Source organism: Neopsephotus bourkii, unplaced genomic scaffold (genome assembly GCF_033783945.1).
Source record: "Neopsephotus bourkii isolate Nb327-2 ecotype Australia unplaced genomic scaffold, CSIRO-AGI_Nbou_v1 NB_1473, whole genome shotgun sequence".
Taxonomy (NCBI): Eukaryota; Metazoa; Chordata; class Aves; order Psittaciformes; family Psittacidae; genus Neopsephotus; species Neopsephotus bourkii.
In genome coordinates, this window is record NW_026901949.1 from 174,559 (window position 1) to 201,763 (window position 27,205).

Genomic DNA, 27,205 nt, shown 5'->3' on the forward strand with positions numbered 1-27,205 from the left:
AAATAGCTACAGCTCAATTAACTGTAAAGTCCCTGCAAAGCCCATGCAGATTGTAGTCATAACAGCTTTGTTTTTCAGTGTTGTTAAAAATACAACATACAAGCCAAAGAACCTCTGGGACACTTTGTCACTGGATATTTAAGGTCAAGAAGTATTCAAAAGAAAATAAACTCCAGCAATTTTAATTTCTCTGTCTGGTCTCTCTCTTGTTACGGGCTGCCCAAACTGTATGCTTCCTCAAGATAGAAGAGGAACAGAAGATTTCCAGATTAAGATTTGGGCTTCAAAGACTACAGTGTATTTGAAAATATATTTGGATGTTACTGGGACCTTTCCTATAAAATTAAGCCAGTTTTTAAAATTTCCAAGACTTTGTGATGTTCCTTATTAAATGCGTTGTCATGTCATAGAGAAGTGTATATTCATTCTTACTGAACATTAGTAATAGAAAAATTGCCTTTAATTTCATGAGGTTTTATGACTAAACATTTTTGATAGCTCAGATTTTCAACCATATTTCATTTGTTCTTTCTCATGCATGGGTGTTTGTGTGCATTTGCGTAAGTATGAGAGAAGCATGTTAGATCCTTAGTGATGTGGAGCTTCGAAGCAGCAGGAGCCTTTGTCTTTATCCTGCTTTCCCTCCTGCTGTTCTTCCCAGCCCTGACTGGCTGCTGATTTTTTTTACTGGCAGTATTCATTTGCATTTCTCTGAAAGCAGTTGCACTGACTGGCTGAGAAATGGGTGAACTAAATTTCTGATCATCTCAGATGGACATGGGAGAGCTGGTAGTTTTCCAGTTTCAGATAGTGTGAGTGGTTACTGTGATGTTACTGTACCCTGCTTTTCAGTGGATCCAAATTGCACTGTTCTCCTTCCTCAGTTCATTTTGGTGAACCAAACGAAGGCTTCTGTCCATGTAGGCTACTCAGAAATGGTAGAGATTGATAAGGTTCATCCTGCTTGTTTCTTTGTTGCTTGCTACTCATAGGCTGAGCATAGCTTTTCCTTGTTTTGTTTTTTTTCTTAACCTCTAACAAAGGAGTGGTTCTCACAATTATAAAACATTCAGGAGAGCTGGGATTACATAAATGCAACGTAAATGAGATGGTGTTTCCCTTTGAGAATCCTGACATATCTTTTAACCTCTATAATGAACTCCCGTTGTGTGGGAAAAGTGTCATGCTTTTCTGAAAAGTACAAGTGAAAATTCCAAATTATCCACCTTCGTAAAGCTAAATATGTTCCACAGAATATTCTGTCCCCTCTGTCCTCCTCCCATTTCCTCTCCAATATTTTATCTGTACCCTGCTGAGGCAGAGCAGAAGTGTACCAATTGCATCTTCATGCAGTACTTTTGATGTGCAAGCTCTGACCTTCTTCTGGCTTTTGTTCTTGGGCACAGTTCAAGCAAATAAAGAATGGGGTGACACTTTGAGGATTCTTTTTTTTTTATATATATATCATCATTTTGCCATCAGGAATCCTTTGTTACCAGTTAGCATAATGATAAACCTTTCAGACTCTGCCCTACTTCCACTGAAGTTGTCTGTGCGTCTTTGGTTTTCATGGAGGGTGCTGAATAAGGGATTTCATGCTAATTCCAGCACTACAAGGTTACAAATCCAGTAGCTCAGGGGTGCTACTGAACCTTTCTCCATACAGCATTTGCCTGCAGTTTCCTCTGGCCTGCGTTTCAGGGCTCTTTGACTTGGCTTTTGGCCTTCTGCTTTGAACATTTTCTTCTGCTCAAAAAGCATTTCTCTTTTTGCTATTTAATGCAGGCATTGGAACTGTTGCTGTAGAGATTCATCTGGTCTGCTGCTCTCAATGTCCCTTGTAGTATGACAGGAAGGGTAGAAAAAGGATGTCAGTTAACGAATATGGAGCGTAAAGAGGGTGGTGAGCCTTTATTAGTGTAAAACTATAACATATAACTAAAAGTTCTATCGAACCCATGTGCAGCTCTCATGGCTTTCTTGTTTGAGTGGAAGTTGGTGAGGGTCAGTCTTTTTATGCTATATGCAAATTTTACTTGCTCTTACCATCTACCATGCTACCACCAGAAAAACTAGAGCTGCGTTAATCCTGCTCCAAGTAGCATTAGTTTTTACCTGTGACCATATTATATTTGAGTGGATTGAATTGATACACATAGTAACTGATTATTACATGAATGGAGATGCTAGCAAGTTATGCTGTCTCAGCTTGAATTGCTTAGAGACACTAAAGCACCCTTGCAAGTGCAAATACATTCCATGGCCATCTGATGAAATAAAACTTTGATATCTGGTGTTGAGGCAAAGAAATGTCTCTTGAACTTAGCCAATTCTACAAAATATTTTTTTTCTTTGTTAATCTCCATTCTGTGAAAGGAATAATCTAAGGAACAGTACCATATAGCATTCTCGTTAAAGTGGGGGCTTTAAATATGCACAGTGACATTTGTCTTTGTCAAGATCTCTTGAGTGTTTTGTGTGTGCTTTTTCCACTGCTGTGTCCTGGATTTCGAAAGTACCAGAGCAAGGTGACAACTCAGTGCTTGAACCAGTTCAGTCAGCTCGAGTTTCCTCCATAGTCTTTTTGCATGTGTTAAACCTTTAGGTGACTGTTGTATCTCAGCAGAACTGGTTTCAATGCAAAACAAGGATCTGAGAAGGTTGTCTGTTGTCTGTTTTCCTGGTGTTATATCTATCACCCTTGAAGGAGATACATCACTACATGTATTGAAAGGGGCTGTGTGAGTGCATACATATTTTATATGTGCATGTGTTTCCTCAGTGTCTTTAAGACTTGACATAGAAAGCTGATTAACCCCAACCAACCAAATCCTTTGTGAAGAGTCACATACTGACTTTGGTCAACCCAGAGAATGTCTAATGGGAATTGGACGTGCACCTACTTCTAGATAAAGATAAAATGCCCCCCCAGGAAAGATGTCTAGTTTTGTCAGAAATTGTGGCTGAGACATGTGACTGTCTTCTTGCTACTGACTTCAGTCATCATTCATAAACACATCATCAGAACAGCTTTGTGTGTTTTAAACACAGGAAGCTCATAAATGAATTATCCTCATTCTCCTGATGTTTGTAATTTATTTAGAAATATGGTATGAAGCAGTTCTGGTTCTTCAGACATGAATATAACAATGAAGACATACACGTGCTACTGCTGGACCTACAACAGTAACTTTGCTTTCAATGCTTTTGTCCACAACCTAATAAGTACTTTCCCTCTCTTTCCCTTTTGAAAAAAAACCACAGCTAGTTTATTGGAAATTTGTTACTTCTTTATAAACAGGTCCTAAAATAATCACCATCAGTCTCTTTCCATACACAAGATACTATTCTGTTTTAATATCTATGTACATCACTCCTGTGTCAAAGAGAGAACAAACCTAATTTGCAAACGATGGGACCATGCCTTCAGTAGAGGCTTGCTTGTTGAGAACAGAGGCAGCCTGAAAGGACTGCAGTATTTTGCTCTGCTGCCTTTTATTCCCATATTTTGTGGCAATGATTCAGTTCTTCCTTAAATATGTCATGTGTTGGGGAAAGTAAAAAAATCACAGTATGATAAAATGCTTCATAGTACTTTGCTGAAGATTTTAAGCATGAACTGTTTCTAAACTTTGAAATACCTGGGAAATTTTCAGTAGCTTGCATGTTTGTACTGGCATGAAATAGGGCAGCAGCCACTGTAATCAGTAAGAAGCATGCGTTAATACCTTTCTCATAGCAAAAAAACCCACATCAGTTATAGTTAAAACAATGAGAAAACTGTTGGTAAATGCAACTTACATTGAAATTATGTATATGAGGAAAAAACCCAGTGCATTTTTTCTTCTTCCTCCCCCCCCCCCCCGTTTTTGTTTTCAAGTTTCTTCACAGTCTGAAGTTTACTTTGATCTACCTGCTGGCTGCTGTAGGCACGGTTGTCTGGGTCCAGCTGTTCCTTCGGGAGACAACACTGCTCCTTTTCCTCTATTTTTTCACAGCCTGAAGATTGTACTGCAAACACGTTACTTCAGTTTTTTCATTGTTTTGCTGGGAGAGGTGGGAGATTTATCATTCAGGAGTTGTAGGCAGCTAAAATACAAGCTTCATAATGGTATCGCTTCTTGCAGCATGGCTGGAGTTACTGTTTTCAGCCTTTATAATCAATATGAAGAGAGTAGCGTTTCAGAATTAGAAACTGACCTTTACTGTCTTCTTCAAAGCAAAAAAATGAATATCTGCATTATTTTGCTTTGGAATGTTCCTCCCAAGTAAGCAATATAAAAAAATGAAGCTGATAATGTATTGCATTTTTCTGCTGAGAGGCAGGGGAGCTGGATGGCTCAGAGACTAGTCATAGGGTATTGTGACCTTCCACCTCTGACCCATTTATTAAAATACGAGCCATGCCAGCGGAGTCCAAAAGTCATCACTATGGGATATGCAGCTGTAGAATCTAGAACTGTGTGTTTCTGATTTTTTTTAAGGTCTGTGCTAATTGTCACAAACTTCCAAAGCTTCTCAGCTGGCAGGAGATTTAACTGGAGCTAATTGAAAAGTGAACTAAGAACAAAATGAATGGAGGAAGCCTTGTTAATAAGAATATTAGCTGTGCCAGATTTGGTGATTTGTATTCATTCTGATCTGATATAGCTTGTTGTCCTTGCTTTGTGAATCTTGATTCCCTTAATCAGTGCAGAAATGGTACTGACCAATTTTACTTGACTGTTACTTCAGGATTTAAGAAGGGGTTAATGTGAGCAAGGATTCTCTGGGTTTTTGTCTTGGGAAAATGCTCAAAACTTGCACAGTCAATGACAGCTAATTTTAAGTATTTAATTTTTTGCTCTGGATTTGCTTGTGGAAGCTTCTAATGCCCGATTTTTGTCTAAAAGTGACTTAAGCTGAGAGTTAGCTCTTTGAAGCACATCTTAGTTGTACAGCTTAGGTAATTATATAACAGATATCCTTGTGTGTCATTTAGTCATAATCATCACCTGGTTTTCGCTGAGCAGAAGCGATCAAGAAAGTTAAGAGAGTGGTAGGAATCTTGGTGTACCACCATGCTAGCTTCCCAGATAGGGTTGACAGCAATGCTGGTACGGCTGGCTTCCATCTGAAAACATCCTTCCTTCCCTCATATCTGTTAAAACTTGAGAGGACAAGTGACCCAAGTTACTGTGATAGGTTAGATGCTATTGACTAAAAAACAGAAAAAAATCAAAACTGTACTTGCAGAGTAAAAAGAACAGTTGTTAAGTAAATATATTTTGAAGCTCTTGGAGCACTCAAAATTGATCTACTTCTATGTGGTCCAAGTGTTTCCAAAATTTTATAACTGGAAAAAATGTGTAGAACTGGAAATGTGTACTTGGTACACATTTCTACTTACACATTTAAGTATTTCCCTCTCAAATGGCAGGATTACACACACTCTCACTTCCCTTTCCCCCTGTTTCTTTGAAATCTAGGACTCACACTTGCTCTTTTGTGTGCTGTAAGGGCTTAAAATATGTGTTTAATACTGGTGAGAACATTTTCATACAAACATTCAGTGGATTGTGTGAGGGTTTTATTAAGAAAACAAGCAGACACAAACACCAAACATTCAGCATGTTGAACTTGGACAAGATAAAAATTTGCTTTTGTTTCATTTCTGGTTTTCTCGGCATAGCAGTTTCTACATTGCCAGTGGTAGGAAACTGCCAGTTCGTGGACAGGCGTCTAACACAAAGCAAAACCCAGCAGGTCCAGGCCCATTGAGAAAAAGCTGTAAAAAACTGCCACACTTTTCCAGGTTACTTTAGCTCAAATGTATCTGTGGCCCTAAAAGATATTTTTTCAATTTGCAGTTACGTGTTTTCTCAGAAAGTCTTGGTTATAAACCTGACATGGTTGAAATACTGGCTTTGCATCAAGATTTTCAACAGAATTAACATTTGAATCACTTGAGACCCTATTCACAAAACAAAGGACTATTTGCATAATCAAAAATGCTTTATTTTGCATGCCAGTGGAGAAGCTAAGGATTGTAGCTGTGGCTCACAAACAAAATTCAAGTGATCGGTATTGATGGGTGTCTGTATGCTGCTGTCTCTCAGCCTTGCTTGCACAAATAAGTACAAATCTATATAAAAGTAAAAGGAAAGTTTTTGGAGCAATGTATAGTATCCATTCAAAGCCTGATTAAACAGGCTTTGCTTAAGTTATCAGTGTTAAGGAATAGATGGACTTCCCTCTCTGCTGAATGTGAATGAGGGCTGGGGCATTTTTACAGCTGGGTTGTTGTGAAAGGATGGATGTCTTTCTAAAAATATGCTCAGTAAAAATTTATGAGCTTGAAAATTGCTCCTTCTACTGAGGAGGTCAAACTAAATAACCTGTAAGCGTATATAGCTTTGGATAATGGGTTCAAGACTTTCTTAACACCTGTCAGATTTCTGCCAGTAGTCCAAGAGGCTTATGAATTGCATTAATAACCTTCCCATCTTGCCATCAGCCCATGCATTCACAGTTTTCACCCATTTTTATGACTGTGGACAAGAAGGTAGAATGTCACATTTAGAGAATTTGTTTCTTTGCACATGAATAACTCCTGATCAGAGTTCAAGAGCATGGAGCAAATTCTAACCTCTCTGAGGCAATAGGAAACTGTTGGATCTTAAAAAAAACCCTTAAGGATCATGGGATTTTATTATTTTCTTTTTTCCTAGAATGAACTTCTGATGTGCTGTTGCTGTTAAGTTCTTTGGGCTACAGTTATTGCAACTTCAGATTATCTGAACTTAAAAAGAATACATTGTAATCTATCCTTTCACTTGCTAGTGGATGTCAACTAATTCAATAAAATAATATCAAGGCATGATATGAAGTTTTTAAACAAATTTTGTGACAGTTTCAAGTCTCCATTGACTTCCTTTTAGATGGATTGAATATATTTTTTTGAGTAAGGGACTTGGAGCTTTTGTTATCATTGCTATTTAGTTCTAATTAAATTAATTTATTTAAAAATATACTAAAAAGTTTTAAATAAAAAGAAAATAAAATGAAGTTTAATTTAAAATAAAATCATGTTGGATAATAAATATGCTCCTGAAAAGAGAATCTATGTTTCTGAGACTTCAGTATCGCAATGTGATCTCTTATTCTGGTGTGTGTTTGTTTACTTTAATTTATACTTCTGGAGTAAAAGCATTTCTCTGATACATTTAGGTCTGAAAACTAGAATAACAATTGTGTTAATCTCTATTCTTAGGATTTAAAGTTTCAAAATACTTCAGAGTCTAAGTACACCATCAACCCTTTCTATTAATTGCTTTGGAGCTGTCAACAGAAAGGTTAGTTTTACTTTGGGTCAAACATACAAGTTCTTTGCTGGGTTTATGGTTGACCAAAGTGCATAAATTTAAAGTAATTCAGCTTATCATTGATTTTTTTTTAATTAAAGAGGTCATTAACCTTGTAAAATAATTCACAGAATTATAAATCTGCATCTTTGAGACTTACGTAGACAAGTTTATAAAAGTTCCTGGAGTGATCTGAAAGCAAAACTGTACAAAAGGACTAGGTTTTATTAACAGCACTTCTTAAAGCCCAACAAAATGTTGGGAAAATACCAGCAGATAATTACACATTCCATCATGGCAGTGACTCCGTGACAGTTCCTATGATGTGTAGCACTCATTATAGAGTCGGGATTAAAGATACCTTCAAGAAATGGGTACCCAACTATAGTTTCTTAAATAAATGGTTCTTAATATTTTATATGTAATTTACTGTGGTCACAGAGAACTTGGGAAATGTGTTTTACCACCTCAGACCAGTTTTGTTTATCTGTGAAGATCTTGCCTCTTTGGTCCAAATGTTATCAGGTTGTCATATGCAAGCATCCTAACCAGCTGGGGAAGTGGCATTTTGATGGGCCTGTTGAAGTCTGTGATCTGTCATCACTGGGATGCTGAGCCCTAATTAGAAATAAATGAGTAGTGTTCCTGTGCCTATTTCATGGACTGATCTTTCTTTTTTCTGTTTGGGAACATTTCTGTTCTGCTTTCATGGGGCTGATGCTATTTGAAATATTGAACTGAGGTGGGAATTTAGGAAGGATGTTTAGCCTTGTGAGTGTTAGCACTTTGGCTGCCACAATTTTAATATGCATATCTGAACTGGAATGTGCTCTTGGACTTTTGGATGTAATCAGTTCTTGATTTTTAGCCAAAGTTTTCTGGCATGCATTGGAACAGTGATTTAGTGTTCCTCATTTAGTAAGTTCCAGAGGTGCCGTTTGCTGCTACAAAGTGCCTGATGCAACACAGACACGAACTAGCCATATTGATGAAGTTCATGGGTATCTGTGGGTACTTGCTTCTATGCTATTTCTTGTAACTTTTTTCAGGTCAGACTGTGTTCCCTTGGCAAAAAAACTCGGCCCCCAATATCTGGTGGCTTTGTTGAAGTCATTCATTAATTTATTTGAGACGAAGTGATGGTGAGCAGCACATGACTAGTAAAAAGCTCCAAGGACTTAATAGTGCTTGAGCTATGTTTTCCTGCATGTTAAGATGTTCTTTGGTTTTGACCTTTTGCAGTATGTCAGAGTACTGTTGCAGATGAACTTGCTTCGAGAGTTGCTTGGAAAAGGCTTATTTAGAGCAACATGCATTCCAAAGACTTTCAGAGGTTCAGACTGCTTCAAAGCAGGGTGGTGGTGTTGTATTCTTGAACCTTGGTCCTATGTGCATAGTATCATTGTTGCTTACACTGAACTTCTGTGCAGTTGCACAGTAGTGCGGAATCTTGTGTCTATGTTGGGCAGGCTTGTTTGGGTTCAGTTGGTGACATGTTAGTCTCCTCTTTGACCACCTGATACTGGTATATTTATAAGGAGATCATATCGAGTATCTTTTTGATGTTTAGGTCCTGCATTGGCAACATACTGGCATCCTAGTACATGGAGTAGTCTAGTCTAATCTGTGCTTGGTCAGATCAAAGGAAAGCTAAAGCCTGATTTTTCTCATAGCTTGATTTTTGCGAATAACAAGGAAGGTCATCAGCTGGAGCTGCTGTTACACTCACTGATTCAGCCACACAACCTGTTACTGTTTTATTTGCTTTAGTCTTTCTGAAAATGGAAGTTACAGAGAAATACAGTGGCCTAGGTACATTGTAGTTTTCCTCCTACATCCTGCTGCTTGCTAAGGTGCCCAGTTTGTTTTCTCTTCCATTTCTCCTCAGGGACAAAAAGCTTCATGTCTAGTGTTTGGTTAGCAAGTCACTTCTGTGTTCAGCTATAAAAATAAACAAGACAGATTTGAAAAGACCTGCTAAAGAGTTGTTTTTATCTCCAGGCTCATGTACTATCTGGGATGATGAACCAAGATTTAAGCGTTTGAGTTTTGGTTTATTTGTCTTGTCCCAAGCTCGTGAATAGTATTCAAGTCCCCTTGTGCAACTGGCTTTTTATGTGGCAATTTTCATTGCAAAAGTGTCAACCCCATACCTCCGCCTGCTCTGTATTTAGTTGAGGTTTGTTTTTTTTTCTGATGTTGACAGAGTTAAAAGCTCTGCATGCATTATCCATGCATTTTTATCTCCCTTTCCCTCCTGTTTTCCCTTTAGCCTTCTTTCTCCTCTTTCTACTGTGCCCTGGCAGCCTGGAAGAAGACTGCTCCACTGAAATGCTTGGCACTCTCTATGCTTGGGCAGTGGTAGAGAGGAGAACTAGGAGAAAGGGTGGTTAAGAATAGATGCTGGTGTGAAGATCTTGGGAAGAGGATTAGAAGAAGATTACAACAGTGGGTCTGGTAGAATGCGGATTACAGAGGCCCTTCAAAGGAGCACAAGTTGTAGGAAGCAGTAAAAGGAAGATGAGAAGGGTCGGTGACTTTGACTGGACTTAACCAGGATCCTGTGGGATGGAAATAGGGAGTCTGCTTGAACACGGCTAGTGTTTCCCACCTTTTGTGTCTGTAGAGAGGTAGGAGCAGAAATTGAGCAAAGGACTTGGAGATGTGTTTGGCCAAGAACAGGTTTGGGGTGTAATTTTTGGGAAACTGTCCAAAGAATTTTGCTGCTGACACTGTCCCATCTATAACTGATACTGTATTCCAGACTTGTTGGCTCAAGCTTCTAATGCTTCTGCCAAATATCTGAATGTTTAAGCGTGCTCAGGGAAGATAGATTCTCTGACAGATTTTAGCTGCTAAAGTGCAACTTTAAAGGACATCTTTCCACTGACTAGATGTAAAATTTGACAAATTGAACAGATTTTCACAGAAATGAGAAAAAGCGTGGCCTTGACCTGAAGTGTACCTTTTGAAGGCCGCCTTTCAGTGCAGGAGATCTGAGAACTGTTTGAAGAAAAGGTCAGCAACATTAAAGAGCATATTTGTTCTCTAGGTCTCTCTTGGAAAAGGCTGACCTGTTTCAACTGGAACAAGCACTGTTAGACGCAAACTGTAGAAGATGAGGACATTTGTTTAAGGTTTGGCAAGGCGATAGTGTCATCCTACAGGAACTGGTACTTTTAAGAGGCAGTGCTATCAATTTTGCTACTGTCATTCTTAATTACTATGATTCCATAAAAAGAATTTTATCTGGAAATGCAAACAGCAAATTGCTGTAATTATAATTGATGCATGACACAACAGGATGGAAGAACTGAGTACATTTTCAAGGGGCTTGGAAGTGATGTTTTATATCTGTATGTAGTAGACAGACAAGCTGTTGGCTGTTGAGTTGGCCTTTTTAAAAAAAAAGTCTTAACCACCTGTGGTGTTAATGGGTTATGCTGGCAGATCCCTTTAATGTATTTTCTCACATTTCTTGGGTGTGTTTTAATTATGTTGTTGCTGAGAATGCCTTCCAATATGGATTTAGATCCATAGTTTGATTGGTGTCATGCATCTACAGAGGTAATTGTGAATCTGTGCTTGAACATTATGGGAATGTTTTTAGCAAAAATAGGAGGGTAGAAATGACTAGCTTACCTCAAGTAGGTCTCTTCTAAGCGTTGCTTAACTTTTGCGTCACCCTGTCACTGTCAGCTGTGGCTGTCAACTCTGTGAAGTTGAGACATTCCTTCAGCCCAGCTTTTCTGTTCTAGCACCTCTCCGGCTCTCTCTGAGGGCCAGATGCTTTTTAAAGAAACATACAGGGCTTGACATCTTTTGCTTAAAGGAAATTTTTTGTCCTTTAAATGCAAATTTCAAAGTTGAACAATGTCATAAAATTTAAATAAAGCATGTGCTGCTCTAGACAGTGGCATGGTAATACAGATCTTCACTGTCATTTAAATGTAAATTTGTAGTTTTCAGTCATTCTGATTTAGATTCAGTTATATTTCAAGGTGAATTAAGCAAAAATGGTGGGGGTCTGGGTTTTCTCTTTTCTCCTGATCGCTTGCACCTTATACTCAATTAATATTGTTAATGTGTCCTATGAACTGCAAGAGTTAAATGACAGGGAGAGAACTGAGACAATACCTAGAGACACTCAGGCAAAGACAGAAGGAGGAGAGCATAAACCTTTTCTTGTGAGCTGATAATGCCTTTACATGTGAGAACAACATTTAAACCATATTTTCAGATGATGCCAAGTGGATGACCAGCAGTGTTCTCACTTTGCTGTTGGTGGTACAGCCTTCCTAGCAGCTTCTGATGCAATCTCTTTCACCTGATTTAGTCTGGAAAAAAAATGTAACCTTCACTTGAATGATCACTGGGTTTTGCTGCTGTAGTGTCTGCCAGCTTGCTTCATCACTTTATTGCTGCTTTTTTTTTTTTTCATTTTGGAAATTATTTTCCTAGTTACTTGAGGGAATCTTGCCATTTTGTAGCTTGTGCGATTAGCATGTTTTCGGGAAAGAAAAACTGAATACAAATCTTGTAACAGACATCAGAGATCTAGCCAGAATTAAGGTTATTTCCTGCCCTTAAAAATGTTTTAAAACGTTCTAGGTATTCATATTGTAATTATGCTTTAATGTCTACTAGCTTATTATTTTTAGTTGCTCATTAGTGTGAGTTAAATTATGACTGGATTTTATTTACTTAATTATGAAATCCTTGTTCTTTTACAATACTCACTCCACATAATTTTCTTTTCAGTTACAGAACAGTATGCCTTATTTTCACTGTGACTGATTTTGCTTACTAAAATATTTGTAAAAATAAATATTTGCTAGCTTTCTACTGAGACTGCCTTTCTTTAACCTCTAAATCATTCAACAAGAGACAAAGCAATGCTATGTTCATGCCAGGGTTATTTTCCAGGTATGGGTGAAGAGGCATGTTGATTCTCACCCACCCAGAAGAAGAGAATTGACATGATCCTTTAAAGGCTTCTGTCTCACTCCTTTGAAAAACAGCAAGACATATGCCACAAGCCTTTTTTTTCCCTGCAGCCTCAAGTGTGTGCTGACAAATCTGTCTGCTTTTTGTGCATCATTTTTGCTGAAGGAAAGGGCCCACTGGGAAGTACAGCAAAAGTAATATTTTTTAGGAAAAGAGCTTTTCTGTAGAATTCTCCACTTGTAAGTAGAAGTATTCTGGTAGGCAACATCCTTTCCTAGAATGCCTTACTGCCTTCTATGTAAAACAAAATATTCACTGCAGGTACATATGTTTAAGTGATTTCTTGTATTCATGCATTGGGAAAAGTAACAAAACTCACACTGACTTCAGCAAGGCAGGAGTTTCAGTACTGGTGCTCAGTTATTTAGTCACTTGTTTAGACAGTATAATACCAATATTGCGGGTATACAGTTTGCAACAGAGGAACTTTATTGTGGTTGCAAAGTCAATCATTCAGAAGTTGTCAGAATTAAGTTTACATGTGCAAACTTCATTTGGTCCTTCTACTTGTATTGTTCATTCCTTAACTACGCAACAGCACCATGTTTGCTCCTGCTGTGTGATCTTTGCCTGTGTCGGATGATGAATGCTTAAGTCTGTGTTCTTGATGTGTGGCTCTGGGTATATACACCTATTGTGCATTATTAAAATGCAGATGGTTTTGAGGTTTTCTAGAACACTTGTCACCATACTCTGACTACTTAAATATTTGTTAATCTTAGCACCCCACTTGCTGAGAGTTCTTTTAAACGATGATTTTGGGATGACTTTCAAAGTACTTGCATAGCATTGGGTAATATCAGTGTACAGTGTTGCTTGGGGTTTTATAATAATTGTGTGCACTCTGTGGTTCTGATAAATGTAAATGAAGATCAGAAGTTGAAATCTTCAGAAAATGAGGAAGGTGATGGTGATACCAGCTTGAGTCACTTAATGTGATGCTCAGCCACTGGTAGAGATAAGAGTAGAAATCAGGCTGGTTTTCTTCTGACTTGATCCAGCTTCTCTGATGGATGGACAAAGTCCTTCCGCTGGTGGGCAATAAAGCTGGATCAAGTTCATACCTGGGCCTGTATAAAACTAAAATACAATCAACCACTTCTTTCATCTGTGGAAAAAATAAAAATGAAGGAGCTGGAAACAGTTAATGGGTGCAAGCAGACAAGTTGGTCACTGCAGGATAAGTCAGTCTGTGAACTTACAGGTTGTCAAAACATGAGATAAATGCAAGATAGATATGAAGCTACTGTGTGCTGAAAGCTCGTACCCTGGCTTATCTCATGGTAATGACTTCAGGAATGTGTATCTTGCAGAAGCTGAATTAGCATTGCAGAAGCCCCTATAATTGTAGTCAGTCTTTGCTTTGAGCACTTGGCTTGGCATTTATCTTATTGCTGATTTTTGTTTATGTAGTTTTCTTAATGTTTGGAAAAGCAAGTGGAAATATATATTCCATTTTCTGGTGTTGCATCTGCACTCCAGTGTTTCCTCATGTTTGCAAGCTCTCACCTCAAACTGAAATGCTGGCTGGTAGCTGTCATAGGTTGCTTCTGTTTGTAGACTGAAATTGGAGGAAAATTAGGAAAACTGACAGGAATTTTCATTGATTTCTGTGGTTTGGTAATCTGTGGGAATCTTAGGTTCTGAGATGGGCATCAGTGGAGAAAATGTGCTAGTTTCTGTAGGCTCTTGTCAACTTTCCCCTAAGTTTGAGGCTTGCTCATTTCATGCTCTGTCTTTTTTCTGCTTTGTCTACATGCTTTTACTTTCCCCTTCATCCATTTTTCCACCTGTGAAGGCTGTTTGGTGGTCCTCTGGCTTTTCTTTCTCCTTACCTAGCCATTGTCTCCCAGCCCCTTGTGACATCTCTCCTTTCCTGCATTCCTCCTTTCTTTCACACTGCTGATAGTCACCCTGATGCAAAGAGGCCATTATAAAAGCCTATAACTTGACCAAATTTAGAGGATTTTCATGGAGAATGTATATTCCTATTCGAAAGGTCTCTGTGTTTCCAGTTTTTTAATCTCTATTCCAAAACATGGGGTTTAGAGGTTGGATTGTTTTTTTTTTTATGGAGAAATTCATTCAGTGGGTTACAGAAGTTGTTGTTACTATAGCCTGTTTTGGGGGAAATGGGAGGAACTGTTTAGACTGAAAACTCCCAGAGAAGTCATCCTAAGGTAGATAGATATTTATGTGAAAACTGTATCTGGAATTCAGCAAGATACCAAGACTAATAACAACCAGTGACATTTTTTAGTAGGTTGTGCTGCTAGTCCCAGTCATGCCATATGTGCTTTCACATTACCTGTACTGTAGAGTTGTTTTCTGTACATGCTGACATATTTTTGATTTACAGAGTTTTCTCCTCTTACATGCTGAAATAGGCAGTGAAGGCAAGACATGTCTGGCTGCTACAAGGTAGCAGTATCATATTATAGTCTTTTTCCATGAGAGTTTAGCTTTAATAGGATGATGTCTCATTATTTTTAACCTCCATCTGTACTTGTGTCTGAAGAGCATTGGGAACAATACACAATGCATAAATTTATATCTAGAACATAATGAAAGAGACATTCATTTCACATGGCAGCAGTCTTCTCTATATTTATTTAGATTAATATACAGTAATGCTTTTCAGAGCTTGTTTGATCAGTCCTTTCAATGCTTTGTTCCAGTTCAATAGGCAAAGAGGTTTCAGCAGGTTTGTGACTTGCTTTTTTCTTAGGGGCTATACAGCCATAGTGAGAAGAACCTCTGAAAGTGACTGAGTGTTGTTACACACAATCTTTTTCTGGTTTTCTTCCTTAATAACATACTACTAATTTTGCTTGGCAAAATCTTGGAGCAGATTCTCCTGGAAGGCATGCTAAAGCAAATGAAAAACAACAAGGTGCTTGGTGACAGCCAGCATGGCTCCACTAAGGGGAAATCCTGCCTGACCAATTTGGTGGCCTTCTATGATGGGGCTACAGAACTGATGGACAGCGGTAGAGAAGTTGACGTCATCTACCTGGACTTGCGCAAAGCGTTCGACCCTGTCCTGCATGACATCCTAGTCTCTAAACTGGAGAGACATCAATTTGATGGATGGACCACTCGGTGGATAAAGAACTGGCTGGGTGGCTGCACACAAAGAGTTGTGGTCAATGGCTCAGTGTCCAGCTGGAGACCAGTAATGAGTGGTGTCCCTCAGGGATTGGTGTTGGGACTGGTCTTGTTTAACATCTTCGTCGCTGACATGGACAGTGGGATTGAGTGCGCCCTCAGCAAGTTTGCTGATGACACCAAGCTGTGTGGTTTGGTTGATATGCTGGAGGGAAGGAATGCCATCCAGAGGGACCTTGACACGCTTGTGAGGTGGGCTGATGCCAACCTGATGAAGTTTAACCTTGCCAAGTGCAAGGTCCTACACCTGGGTTGGAGCAATCCCAGGCACAGCTACAGGCTGGGCAGAGAAGAGATTCAGAGCAGCTCTGCAGAGAAGGATGTGGGGGTGTTGGTCGATGAGAAAATGAACATGAGCCGGCTTCAGAGTGCACTTGCAGCCCAGAAAGCCAACCGTATCCTGGGCTGCATCAAAAGGAGTGTGATCAGCAGATGGAAGGAGGTGATCCTGCCCCTCTACTCTGCTCTTGTGTGACCTCACTTGGAGTACTGTGTGCAGTTCTGGTGTCCGCAACATAAAAAAGACATGGAACTGTTGGAATAAGTCCAGAGGGCCACAGGGATGATCAGGGGACTGGAGCACCTCTCATATGAAGACAGGCTGAGAAAGTTGGGGCTGTTCATCTTGGAGCAGAGAAGGCTGCATGGAGACCTCATAGCAGTTTTCCAGTATCTGAAAGGGGCCTGTAAGGATGCTGGGGATGGACTCTTCATTAGGGACTGTAGTGATAGGACAAGGGGTAATGGGTTAAAACTTAAACGGGGGAAGCTCAGGTTAGATAGAAGAAAAAAGTTCTTTCCTGTAAGGGTGGTGAGGCACTGGAATGGGTTGCCCAGGGAGGGTTGTGAATGCTCCATCCCTGGCGGTGTTCAAGGCTAGGTTGGATGAAGCCTTGGGTGACATAGATTAGTGTGAAGTGTCCCTGACTGTGGCAGGGGGGTTGGAACTGATCTTAAGGTCCTTTCCAACCCTAACTATTCTATGACTCTACTACACTAGTATAGTGTAGTGGGAGCACCAAGTAGAAATTTTAGATGAAATTTCATAGAAATAAAATAGTTCTAGGTTAAAAATTAAACCCACTCATGCCAGCCTGAATTTCTGCCTGAGGAGGCAGATGCAGCTAATGTTATCTGTGTAGTCCCTCCAGCAAAGCATCCTGCAGTTAAAGGGCTAGCAAATCCTTTCTTGTGAGGCTGTGAGGCACTGTCTGCTTCCTTAGTGTCAGGCTGATATTTTTAAATTATTTACTTATTAAAAACTTAAATAAGAACTATTTGTTAAATATAGAAGAGACTCATGGGATTGGAATTGGCTGTAAAGAAAGGCTGTAATTCAACTAAGACTGAGTAATAGCCCATTGGAACGATCTGATGCTTTTTCTGTTCTTCCTGTAGCTCATGGATTCTTTTGAAATTTGTTAAGAATCTTCCTCCTATAAATTTTTCAACGCTGACCACTGGCCTCTGTATCTTTATTGAGTTGTGTCCACTAAAATCAGAGTGGAAACTGACCAATTTCGTGCATTTATAGGTGTGCAGCTGTAAAATCAATTATTTGGGATTACAAATAATGATCATTCTGCAGAATATATCCTGTGGTGAGATGGGAAGTCTGTGTGGTCAGTGTGGTTTTACCTAGAATGCATAGTATTAACTGCATTGAATTTTGTTGTATTAGGTTTGTAGGAAAGCAAAGCTATTTGCCTATATGAAATTATTTAGATGGATAAACTGGAAAACAGCAAAGTGTAGGTTTGGGAACTGCATTTCTGAGGAGGATATTTCTGCACATTTATTACTGCAGACCAAACAGAGTGCTGAATTCCTGTCTCTGTGCTAGAACGGTAAGTAGTGTTTTTCACACAGAAAGTCCTGCTGTGTGGGAAGTGGATGAGAAGCAAAAAGGACATTGTGCTCTGGGGCCAAATTGTAAAAATTGCCATAAGAGATGTGTAGATGGAAGCATAAGTTGCTGGGAAGGGAAGCAGAACTTCCCTGGTTTGTGCAGACAGTAAGACACTTCTAAGTGTGTTTGCTCAGAAGACATGATGAGGGGGGAAAAACCCCCCATGAATGTTTTCTGAGTAAAGATGCCTTTCCAGGAGAGCTCAGAGACTGATCCCAACTGTTTATGCAGGGAAGTTGGCACTCTGTCAGAGAGCATTGTTGTGACTGCAGAGTGTGACAAGCCACAGAAATTTGCAGATACTTTGTTTGGCTCTGAAGCACAACAAATTGCTTTCACAAATTTTTGCGTTTCTGACTAGAATGTGCATATTTGGTGTCTCAGAAATTAAACAGGGCAGCCAAGATGCCATTAACAATATTAGATAGGTGCAAACCACCATGATGTGCTGTCTCTGAGAGTAAAACTCTCACAATGAGAGATGTCCTCCTAGAGTAACAGTGAGCAAGGGTGAACACTGTATGTGAGTAGCAGCATGGAAAGTGGTGAGCACTGGTGTATGATAGCCCCAGAGGACACCTCAACCACTATATGCTGAGCAAAGCAGGCATTTTCATAGCTATGCTTTTTAGAAAAATGACAGTTTCAGAGCTTTTGCATATAGTAGGAAATCCAAGAGAGTATCAGTGGCAGTTGTACCTTATGGTGAATATGAGCAATATGAGGTTGAGCTCTTCTGCTACTGCTGAGAAAAGTTTTCAGGTCATTGTAATATGAGACACTTTGGAAACCATGGGTGATTCTTCTATCTAGGTCTGCGCTGGGGATTGTGATTTCTCACAGAGTGAGAACAAGGTGATAGTCAGGAATTGAAAGACTGAATTAATCATGGTAGGATGATCCTAGGAACATAATTAATGTTCAAGCTGAATGTACTTGCCATGTCTGAAAGTGCAGTCTTTGCTAGCGCTGCTGGTGAAAAGTTCTTTCTGCATGTGGCCTGGCAGTTGACAGTAATGTTGAATTTGACATACAGCTGTGAAATGTTACTTTATGGACAAGCCAGAATAGCCTTTTTCAAAACACTTTAACTCAAGGCTGATTTAAAAGTCACAAGGCTTTCTTAATAGAGTGTCAGGTTTGGGCTGATGCTGTAAACCCTCCAGGGAGCAAAGCACTGATTTACTGATGCTAGTCAGGTTTTGGGTAAGAGTTGGCTGCATTCCATCTGGCTTGCCTTGCTTGTGGAGTGAACATACTTTAAAACCAAGCTCATCTGGGATCAGCAAAAAGCTCCTTGACCAACACAAGCGATAAGGCAGCTTGCCAGGAGCTCATAATAGATGAGAGCATCCGCTTGTTGGAGGGGAAGACTGTGATGGTTATTCAAGCAAATACAGTGTGTTTTCTTTAGGTATGCAAATATGGTTATTAGCCCTTGATGGAGAAGTGCTGAGTATTGGTGCTTTTAGTGGTTCAGGTCATGAACTTATGTACAAGTAACAGAAATTACCATCTTGGATGTCATTAATTATTGAAGTATGTCATCAGTTCTTCTGCCCTGTTTTTTACTGCTAGAATTTGCTGTAAGGCAATGTGCAAACACAGGTGACAGAGCAAGCACCTGCCCATTCAAATGTATATAATATTTTGTCCAAACTGTTAAAAAAAGAATCACTGTAGTATTATTTGCTGCCATGCCTCCTCAAAACTCTTTGGGGAAATGAATTAAAAGTGCTGCCATCTGTTTATCTTACATTTAATATCAAGGGTAAAAAATGAGTGCCAGCAGTTTTGAAGCAGCATTATATAATGCTATTTTTAAAAATACATGCTAAGGATACAGTGAGTACTAGTGCATTGGTCCCACTTTTGGGATTGTTGCAGTGCTTTTTCAACAACATTTTAGTCTTTTTATCTTAAAAGAAAATAACTCTGTGTGAAATCTGGGGGTGATAATCACTGGGTGTAGATGATATTTTCTAGGAGAATTATTTTCTTCCAGAAGAAACACCAGGCACAGCAGCACCTGATTCTTGCTGAGCTCCAGGAGCAGCTGCATTGGCAGCTTCAAAGTTGAAGTCAAGTTTGTCTCAGGCTGATGCTGTTGGATTCCCTGGACTCTTTTTCATTCTCTTGGATGTGAATTTCTGTATTTTGTCTTTGAATTAGTGAAGTTCATCCAAGTTTTATCCCCTTTGAGCAAAAAGTTGCCCAAAAGAGAAGGTCTGTGGGTAGTTTGTTCTGAAAGGAGATGTTTCTGGAAAAACACACACCGAGCACCACTGGTTTATATTTCATTTTGTTTTTAAAGCACGCTGTGGTAGAAGAAACAGCTTTCCTAGTTCAGACAATTATGGGGTTTTGTTTTGTTTTTCTTTTGTTTTTTTTTCTTTTCTTTTTTTTCCACTTTTCCCCCTTTTTTTAAGCAACAAAGCTGAAGACAGGCAATCTCACTGGTACAAGTTATGACAGAAGAGCACATGGGGCAGTTCTCTTACATCAGTTATGCTTTAGTTTCTCACAGTATAAATTGGTAGTGGAATTAACTTGTTATTTCCTCAGTGTAAATTTAGTGCAATTAAGATGATTTTGCTCTCTTTGCTACATTATTTACTATATTTCACTTTGACTAACAGAGAAGACAGAAATCTCACCCTGTAGGTGATGTTTTGTACTTCTTGTAATATATGGCAGATGTTGAATATTGAGGCTATACAAGGGGAGAATTGGATATTAGAGGAGATAAATAAGAGTGGGGCAGGGGACTGAAGAAGAAAGACCTCAGGCTAAGCACCTTTCAGTGTACTGTTTAAGCTTTAATGACCCATATACGGATTTTAGCAACAAAGTAATGGCCAACTAGAGGAATTAAAGGCCTCAGGTGATGATCTAAACAGCAGAAGCTGGCAGAGGTCATAAATCCTGTTACAGTCAGACACAGGCTCTGCTAGGAGGTAATTTTTATGTTCCCAGTCTCTCTGCATGTATTCTAATTTGACAGGGTTTCAGGGAAGAGCTGGTGAAAGCTCAGTGTGAACTTTTCTTTGGGTTCCCCCATGTTTAAAGTTCTCATGTGCGGTCAGAGGTACTTTTCAGACCAATTGTTTGTATCCATACCTTTTTCCAGTAGCAATTTTTTATTGTTGTCCTTTAAAAAAACCCAAACATATCCAGATCTCTTTGAGCTTTACTCCAAGAAATTCTGCAGATTCTGAGGATCATACGAAAATTGTGCATAGCTCTTTCTTTGAGAAAAAAGCTTTTACTTAACTTACAGAATGTTAAAAGCTACTAGAGATGCACTGATGAATTGTTTTAAAATAATAATTGTAATTGCAATAGCTGCTTTGCATCTCAGTGGCAATGTGTTCAGCGCACTGGAAAGATTCCTCTGTGTTGACTCCCTGAATAGTGTGAGTTGGGGTGCAGGCCAAAGCAGGTTCTTTTGAAACATTTCTTCTCACCTCTTCAGCCAGGTTGAAAGGTTAACTATTTCCTGATCATGGAGCTTTCTTGGAGGTTTGCAATCCTGTCATCAGAATATCTATGATATACTCACTTTGAAGCTTCCTTATGGTGTTTTCCTTTTTGCTATCTGCCTTCTTGCTAGTGTGAACTCCAGAGTTTTGCTGCTGAGGATACTTATAGAGGAACACTGATTGAGCCAGATGCCATTTGCTATTGTGTCGTTTTCTAAGTGACGGGCTTGTCAGATTGAGCTCTTAAAACACAGTGTGAGAGATCATATGTACTTACCCTAATTTGAAGCCTGATGACCCCGGGAGTTATCTCAGCCTGACATGGCACTCTCAATAGGGTGGGTAATAGAGAGCTCCCTAGCTTCCTTTTTGCACAGTAGTGGAGTGAAACACATCTTTGGTGTTTCATTATTTTGTTTGATTAAAGAAGAAGGGTGACAAGAAAGTTCCAAATCATACAATACCGAAATATGCTACTCATTTTCATGTCTTTATTATTTACTTTGCTGTGGTGACTGATAGTCCTGCTCAGATGTATGTATGAGACAACAAGGCACCACCAACAGAATGACATTGGTAACAGCACATGGCTTGTCAGCATATCTTGCTAAAATATGCCATGACTTGTGGAACATTAAAAATGTAATATGGTATGAACATTAAGTATTTATTATGGTGTAAAAAGAAATTTAGTGAAGAGATAACCTTGGAAGTTCACAAATAAATATTTGTCAGTAGTCTGAAAACATGAGCTTGTGCCATTAAAAATACCCCAAAATATGGCAAAGAAATGCCATGTATTTATTCTCATGAGCTAATACAAATGAGTCCATCAAACCTGTGTTATGTTTGAGAGAAAGAAGATACTGTGTAAAACACTATTCTTAGGATAGATGTTGCATTTCGTTTAGAAAGCAACTCCGTTGTGTTGAATAGGAAAGATAATGTTTTGAAAAGACATGCTTGACTTTTGTCTGAGGCAAAAAATTATCTTTGAGTGTGGAAGTGAACTTGGTATCTGGTTGATCATATGTGAGTGATTCATTTAGAGGAAGCTGCGTAAGTAAAGCATCTCTAGCTGCAGCTCATTTTTGTCTCAAAGTGATGTTGAGTTTGACCAACAAGGTGAAGAAAATAGTACTGAATGGGAAAGTACAGTCTACACTGAACGTGCAGAACTCATGGACGTAGAAGATACTAAAATACAACTGCTTGTTGTCAGGGTATGAAATTAAGATGTCAGAAAAATCATCCAAGTCACTAAAAAAAATTATTAAAAAACCCAAACAATGCAAAATATGTAGATCCTTTTAAGATAACATGTATGTTTTGCTTTTCAGCTTCTCTTTTGAAAGGATTGAAACATGCTAATATTGTGCTGCTTCATGACATCATTCACACAAAGGAGACCTTGACACTTGTGTTTGAATATGTGGTGAGTAAAGTAACTAATGTCCCGGGTATGGTGTAGAGTGTATTGAATTTGATAGGAAAGCGCTCTTTACTGTCGATGGTCTATGGATCAGGCTAAAATAACCCTTTCTTCAGAAGAATGGAGGCTATAAGAGATAATGCTTTTTAGTGTGGGGTGGTCTAAAACTAGAAGGCTGGGCTGGACCAGATTCAGAGACGGAAAAGTGGCTATTGGGGTCCTCTTGAAGAATCTTAAACTGTTCAGTTGACTTTTCAGACTGGTTTCGTACTATGCTTCCTAGTTGTAGTTCATTTATTAGAGTTTTTTCTTCACTGATGTGATCAGGTAACTTTTAAAAAGCTGAGAATAATGGAGGTAAGAAGAGAAATGGAACTGAAATGCTTTACAGGAACAGGTAGTTCCTCATCAAAAGCATGTAACAAGTTTAAATGGCTTTTGTTGTGACAGGCTTGTCCAGTGTCTTTTTATTAATAATGTCAGTAAAAAAGAAGTCTGGCACAGGCAGTTTAGAATTTTTGATTATTTTTTTTTTGTCATGACTGGTGTTTCACCTACTAATTAAAACTTCAGTTTACATAGTACACAGTGTAATGATCTAATTGTGTTCAATGTATTACTTTCCAAAGTCTTGGGCTTGGCATCCTGATTAATCTTTTTAGTTTTTCTAACACAAACATATGGCATTTATGTAGAACAACTTCAGCACTTAGCTGTGGAATTATGCAATGTACTATCATAATTAACCACCCCATTTTCACAGATGGGTCTGAGAACATGTAATTTAGAAGAAATAAATGAGTTTAGAGAAGGTTAGATTTTCAGTATAATGTCTATTATTGTGTTGTCTGTAGGACACTGCATTTAAAAAGTACAGTGATTACTAGTTTCAGTACATCCCTACTTAAGACAAATGGAACTGTTTTGTGTGTTTATTGGGAGCGTGCCTTAATTTTTACATGATAGTGCACACAGTGTGTTGTCTGGAGAAGCCATTCACCTTGTCTATTTACATAGAAATAGAAATCCTACAGTGTAATGATGTGGTTATTCAGCTGTAAGATCCTGCAGAGCGGTTGCATGCAGTACATATTTGTTTACCTCAGGTATAGGACCTTTAATGAAAATTTAATTCCTTTTCTTAAATCAGTGTTTCTTCTGCTCCTGACTTATACACTGAAATAGCATAGGAAAAGCCTTGGTATTTAACTGTATATATCAGTCAGTGTAGAGTTATTTTCATAACTTTACGTGAACACATTTTGCAGTCCCTTTTATCAGCAGCTGGATTTAGCTGTATTCATCAGAACTGATTGAGAAATTAGATGTACAGATGTTTCTGCCTAAAAGAAACGTTTTTGCCTATTAAACAAACGCAGACACTGACTCACAGACCTATGTTATATCATGTCGCTGTCCACGATAAGCACAGACACAGACTATGCTTCATGCAGGAACTACTTCTGGATTTACTTAGCTGTTTGTTTTTTGAGAGGGTGCTGTTGGGATCAACCCTGCCAGTGACTGCCCCTTTTTATTCCCATGGTATTTGGTAGCTACTGAAACTATTTAAGGTTTGTATCAACTGGTCCTAGTAGTACTTCAGGATTTTGGCTGGTTGGCAGAGCCTCCCAAAGTGGTGTTCAGGAAGAAGGGGAAGAATGCTTTGTTCTCTCCAGCCAGCCTAGAGACTGTATTGTAATGATGTTGTACCTTGCTCCTATGCCTTGAGATGATGAAATTGCTTAAATCAAAAGTAAATTTTCAACGTAAGGTAACATAAAGTTATAAGCTGATCAAATAGCTAGTGCTTACTGGTTGAGAATTCCCATATAACCTGATTGAGTTCTTGTGGGTGTGCATGGTTACAGGTTTTAATTGTTTGAGTACAATAACTTTTTTTGTTCCTTTTGTCAAAAAGGTCTCATTCAGTGCATAATAAGAATGTGCAGAGGCAAAAATTACAGTTGCCATTTAAATCTCCAAATTTTGGCTGGTTAACTATCCAATCTAGCTGCGTAATTGGTGTTACTGTGCTATGTATCTGTAATGTCTGTTTTGGTTTTTTGTTTAACACCTATACATGATTTAGACCAGTAATATGGGTGATTTGTACTGAAATTAATAGAAATATTTGTGGGCTTAAAATTACACTGTGGCATACATTTTTGAATGACTAAGGCCTAGCAAACCTAAAAGGGGTTGAATTTAATTTGCTTGGTAAAGTGACATCATGGAACTGATACATTGTTGCCCTTAATCACTATTGACCATTTCAGACACAGTAAAAACCATTTGAGTGAGATGTCATAGTTAAATTAAGGCTGAACAGTTAGTGATCCAAGAGTTCTCAAAAATGGAAACTTTGGTTCTGCTAGGTGATGATTCCATCGGGAAATTAATACTGATGAAATGCGTGAGGTTATCAGAGGTGTTTGGTTTCAGTGTTGACCCTGAAAGAGTAGAATGAAATATAATTTAATGTAGCACCTTTCATTGCAAAATGCATTGCAGTAATAAGTTAAAAACTAAAAGCATAACAGCTTCTGAAAGGAAACATGGCTGTCATTAAATTCTTCGGGCTCCTCAAACTAGAATTTTTTTAATATGGAAGTCTGTCAGATGAAAACGTCGCAGAGCTTTTTAACTTAAACTCGGATGTACCCCAGGACCAAAAGAAAGTCAATCTTTAAAAATCCTGTCTGAATTTTGAAGATCAGGAAAAGTTCATTCTGCATGTAAACGTTTTGGTGGTGAATGTAAAGTCCTACGTTTCTGTGGAAGAAGAGAAGGGGAGCTTGTTCCTTTTGCATGAAGTAATTAAAAATAGTATGTAGAGTACATTGCTGGTATGGCATGATTTCTGTGTATGATTTGGTAACTCTTACATCAGCTTTGATTATTGTTGATCATGCAAGAATACCAAAAAGAGAGCTGAGAGTTCAGTTTCATCACTGGATGGTTGAGAGCCGTTGCTCGTTACCTGAAGAGCTTTGAGAATGAGCAGCTTAGAGTCACCTCTACAAAACCTGAAGGGCTGATAGTCTTTTACACATGAACAGTTTCCTATAGTTAACTGAGTTGTGCTCTATAAGACCTAAAGCCAAAATGTGACATTTTGATACAATTTGTGTATGGTATGGTAGGAGACCACAGTGACTTCCAAAAGAAATTGTTCAGTTCAGCTTTCCAGTTAAATGGAGGAGTGTAACTGTTCACGTAAGTTTGGTTCACCTGCTCTCCATGCTGTTTACGTGTTAGTTTATGTGACCTTGTTGGTATGCCATCTGTCATGCAACTGTCACCGATGCAGCCAACTTTGCCCAAGGAGGTGATGGGTTTTACAGGTGAGATCTCAGACGTATTGAGAGATCTTTGAAGATGGGTTCACATCTGTTTGTTCTAAAATGATAATTAGCTATTACCATTTGTTTCTTCACTTGTTTATTTAAAAAGAAGATGAGTGTATTTAGAAACATGTACTTGCTGAAAGGCAATCCTAAGCAATACATATTGCTACAGGCTCAGTAGAATGATAATGAGGGTTTTAATATTATGCATAATTATGTAAGAATATTATTATCAATAAATGAACCAGCAACTTGTTGTACTCCTGGCATATAAAAGTGAGCTTGTATAGCAGTACTTTAGATTACGCTTTCAATATTTACGAACTAGATTTGAAGCCAGAACAGATAAATTTATAATCGGAAGTATGAGTAATGAGCAATATGCTTTCTGCCTCAACAGTGAAAAAGCTCCTGACTAATCTAATAGTGTAATTTAAACCCAAGCATTTTCAATTATCTTGCCTATTTTAATCTCTGTGTATGTTTTCCCTTCTTAAAAATTACTTTCCATTAAAGAAGAAAGTTTAATTCTCATTGCTTCATTACAGCAGCTAAAATAGGTTGTTACAGAATGAGTTGGCTTCATAAAGTTCATTAGTTACATTTTCTTCCTATTTCCTGTAAGAAAAAAAGAGGTTTCAGTTTTTCATTTTAATGCTGATTAGAAATGGAGATATATATGCTATCTATTTGAATTAAGAGTTACAGAGCTGAAGTTTCAAAACCTGAGATTTTGAGTTTGTTGTGAAAAGTATTATGCAAGGAAATAGTCAAGATTTATTAGCAAAAAGGGTTAACGTTTTTTGCATTGAAAATTTTGAATTTCTGACAATTTTGGATAATTTGGATTGGACACTGTTATTGCTCATTTGTGAAACCAAATAAAAAATACCACATTATCTTCATGAGTGAGTGGGAAAGCAGGGAAAATCAGGAGCATCCCATAGCTCTAATCACTAGAATAATTCAGCAGTGCCTAGTACTGAAAAGAAATTAGGGAAATTGGCACAAGAAGGAAGGAGGGGTCTTCTAATATTTCATTGGGAGTGAAACTTATTTGGAGGCTGCATTACCTTATTTTGATATGAGGGTGAAATGATGGGCAGTTTTCTTCCCATTTGAGGTCAAGGTGCTTGTCCAGATATGGTAAGCAAGGACGGAAAGCTAGTGAAGCTCTGCAAAAAGTCAGATGCCTCCTACCATACTCTTGGCAGACACCCCTGCTTGCCACAGATGTGCTTCATCCACCTTGGGAAGAAGCGGAGCTATTGAGGGCTTCCAGCATGGAAGCAATTAAATTTTGTAGTTTCCATTTGCCTTGTCCAGAGAAGGAGCTGTTCTCGGTGCAGCTTCTGCCTCATGTCCCAGCCTTGTGACACTGAAACTGCAGTCAAAAAGATGGCAGAACAAGGCTGAGAGGAAGCAGAGAGAAAGAAAGTCCCCAGGCAATAAGGGAATACTGCTCTTGGGAAAGTTTTGTTTTTCAAGTTTTAACGAGCAGATCAGAGACAGGA

General features: G+C 38.6%; 1 protein-coding gene across 5 annotated transcripts in view; it reads left to right on the plus strand.

Moving 5' to 3' along the window:
- CDK14 (cyclin dependent kinase 14) overlaps positions 1-27,205 on the plus strand; it is a 321,875-nt gene that overhangs the window by 119,690 nt on the left and 174,980 nt on the right. For all 5 annotated transcript variants that reach the window (XM_061369041.1, XM_061369045.1, XM_061369046.1 and 2 more), the window contains one exon: positions 22,250-22,344. In XM_061369041.1, coding sequence (XP_061225025.1) covers positions 22,250-22,344 — 95 coding nt within the window. The remainder of the gene's footprint in view (positions 1-22,249; positions 22,345-27,205) is intronic.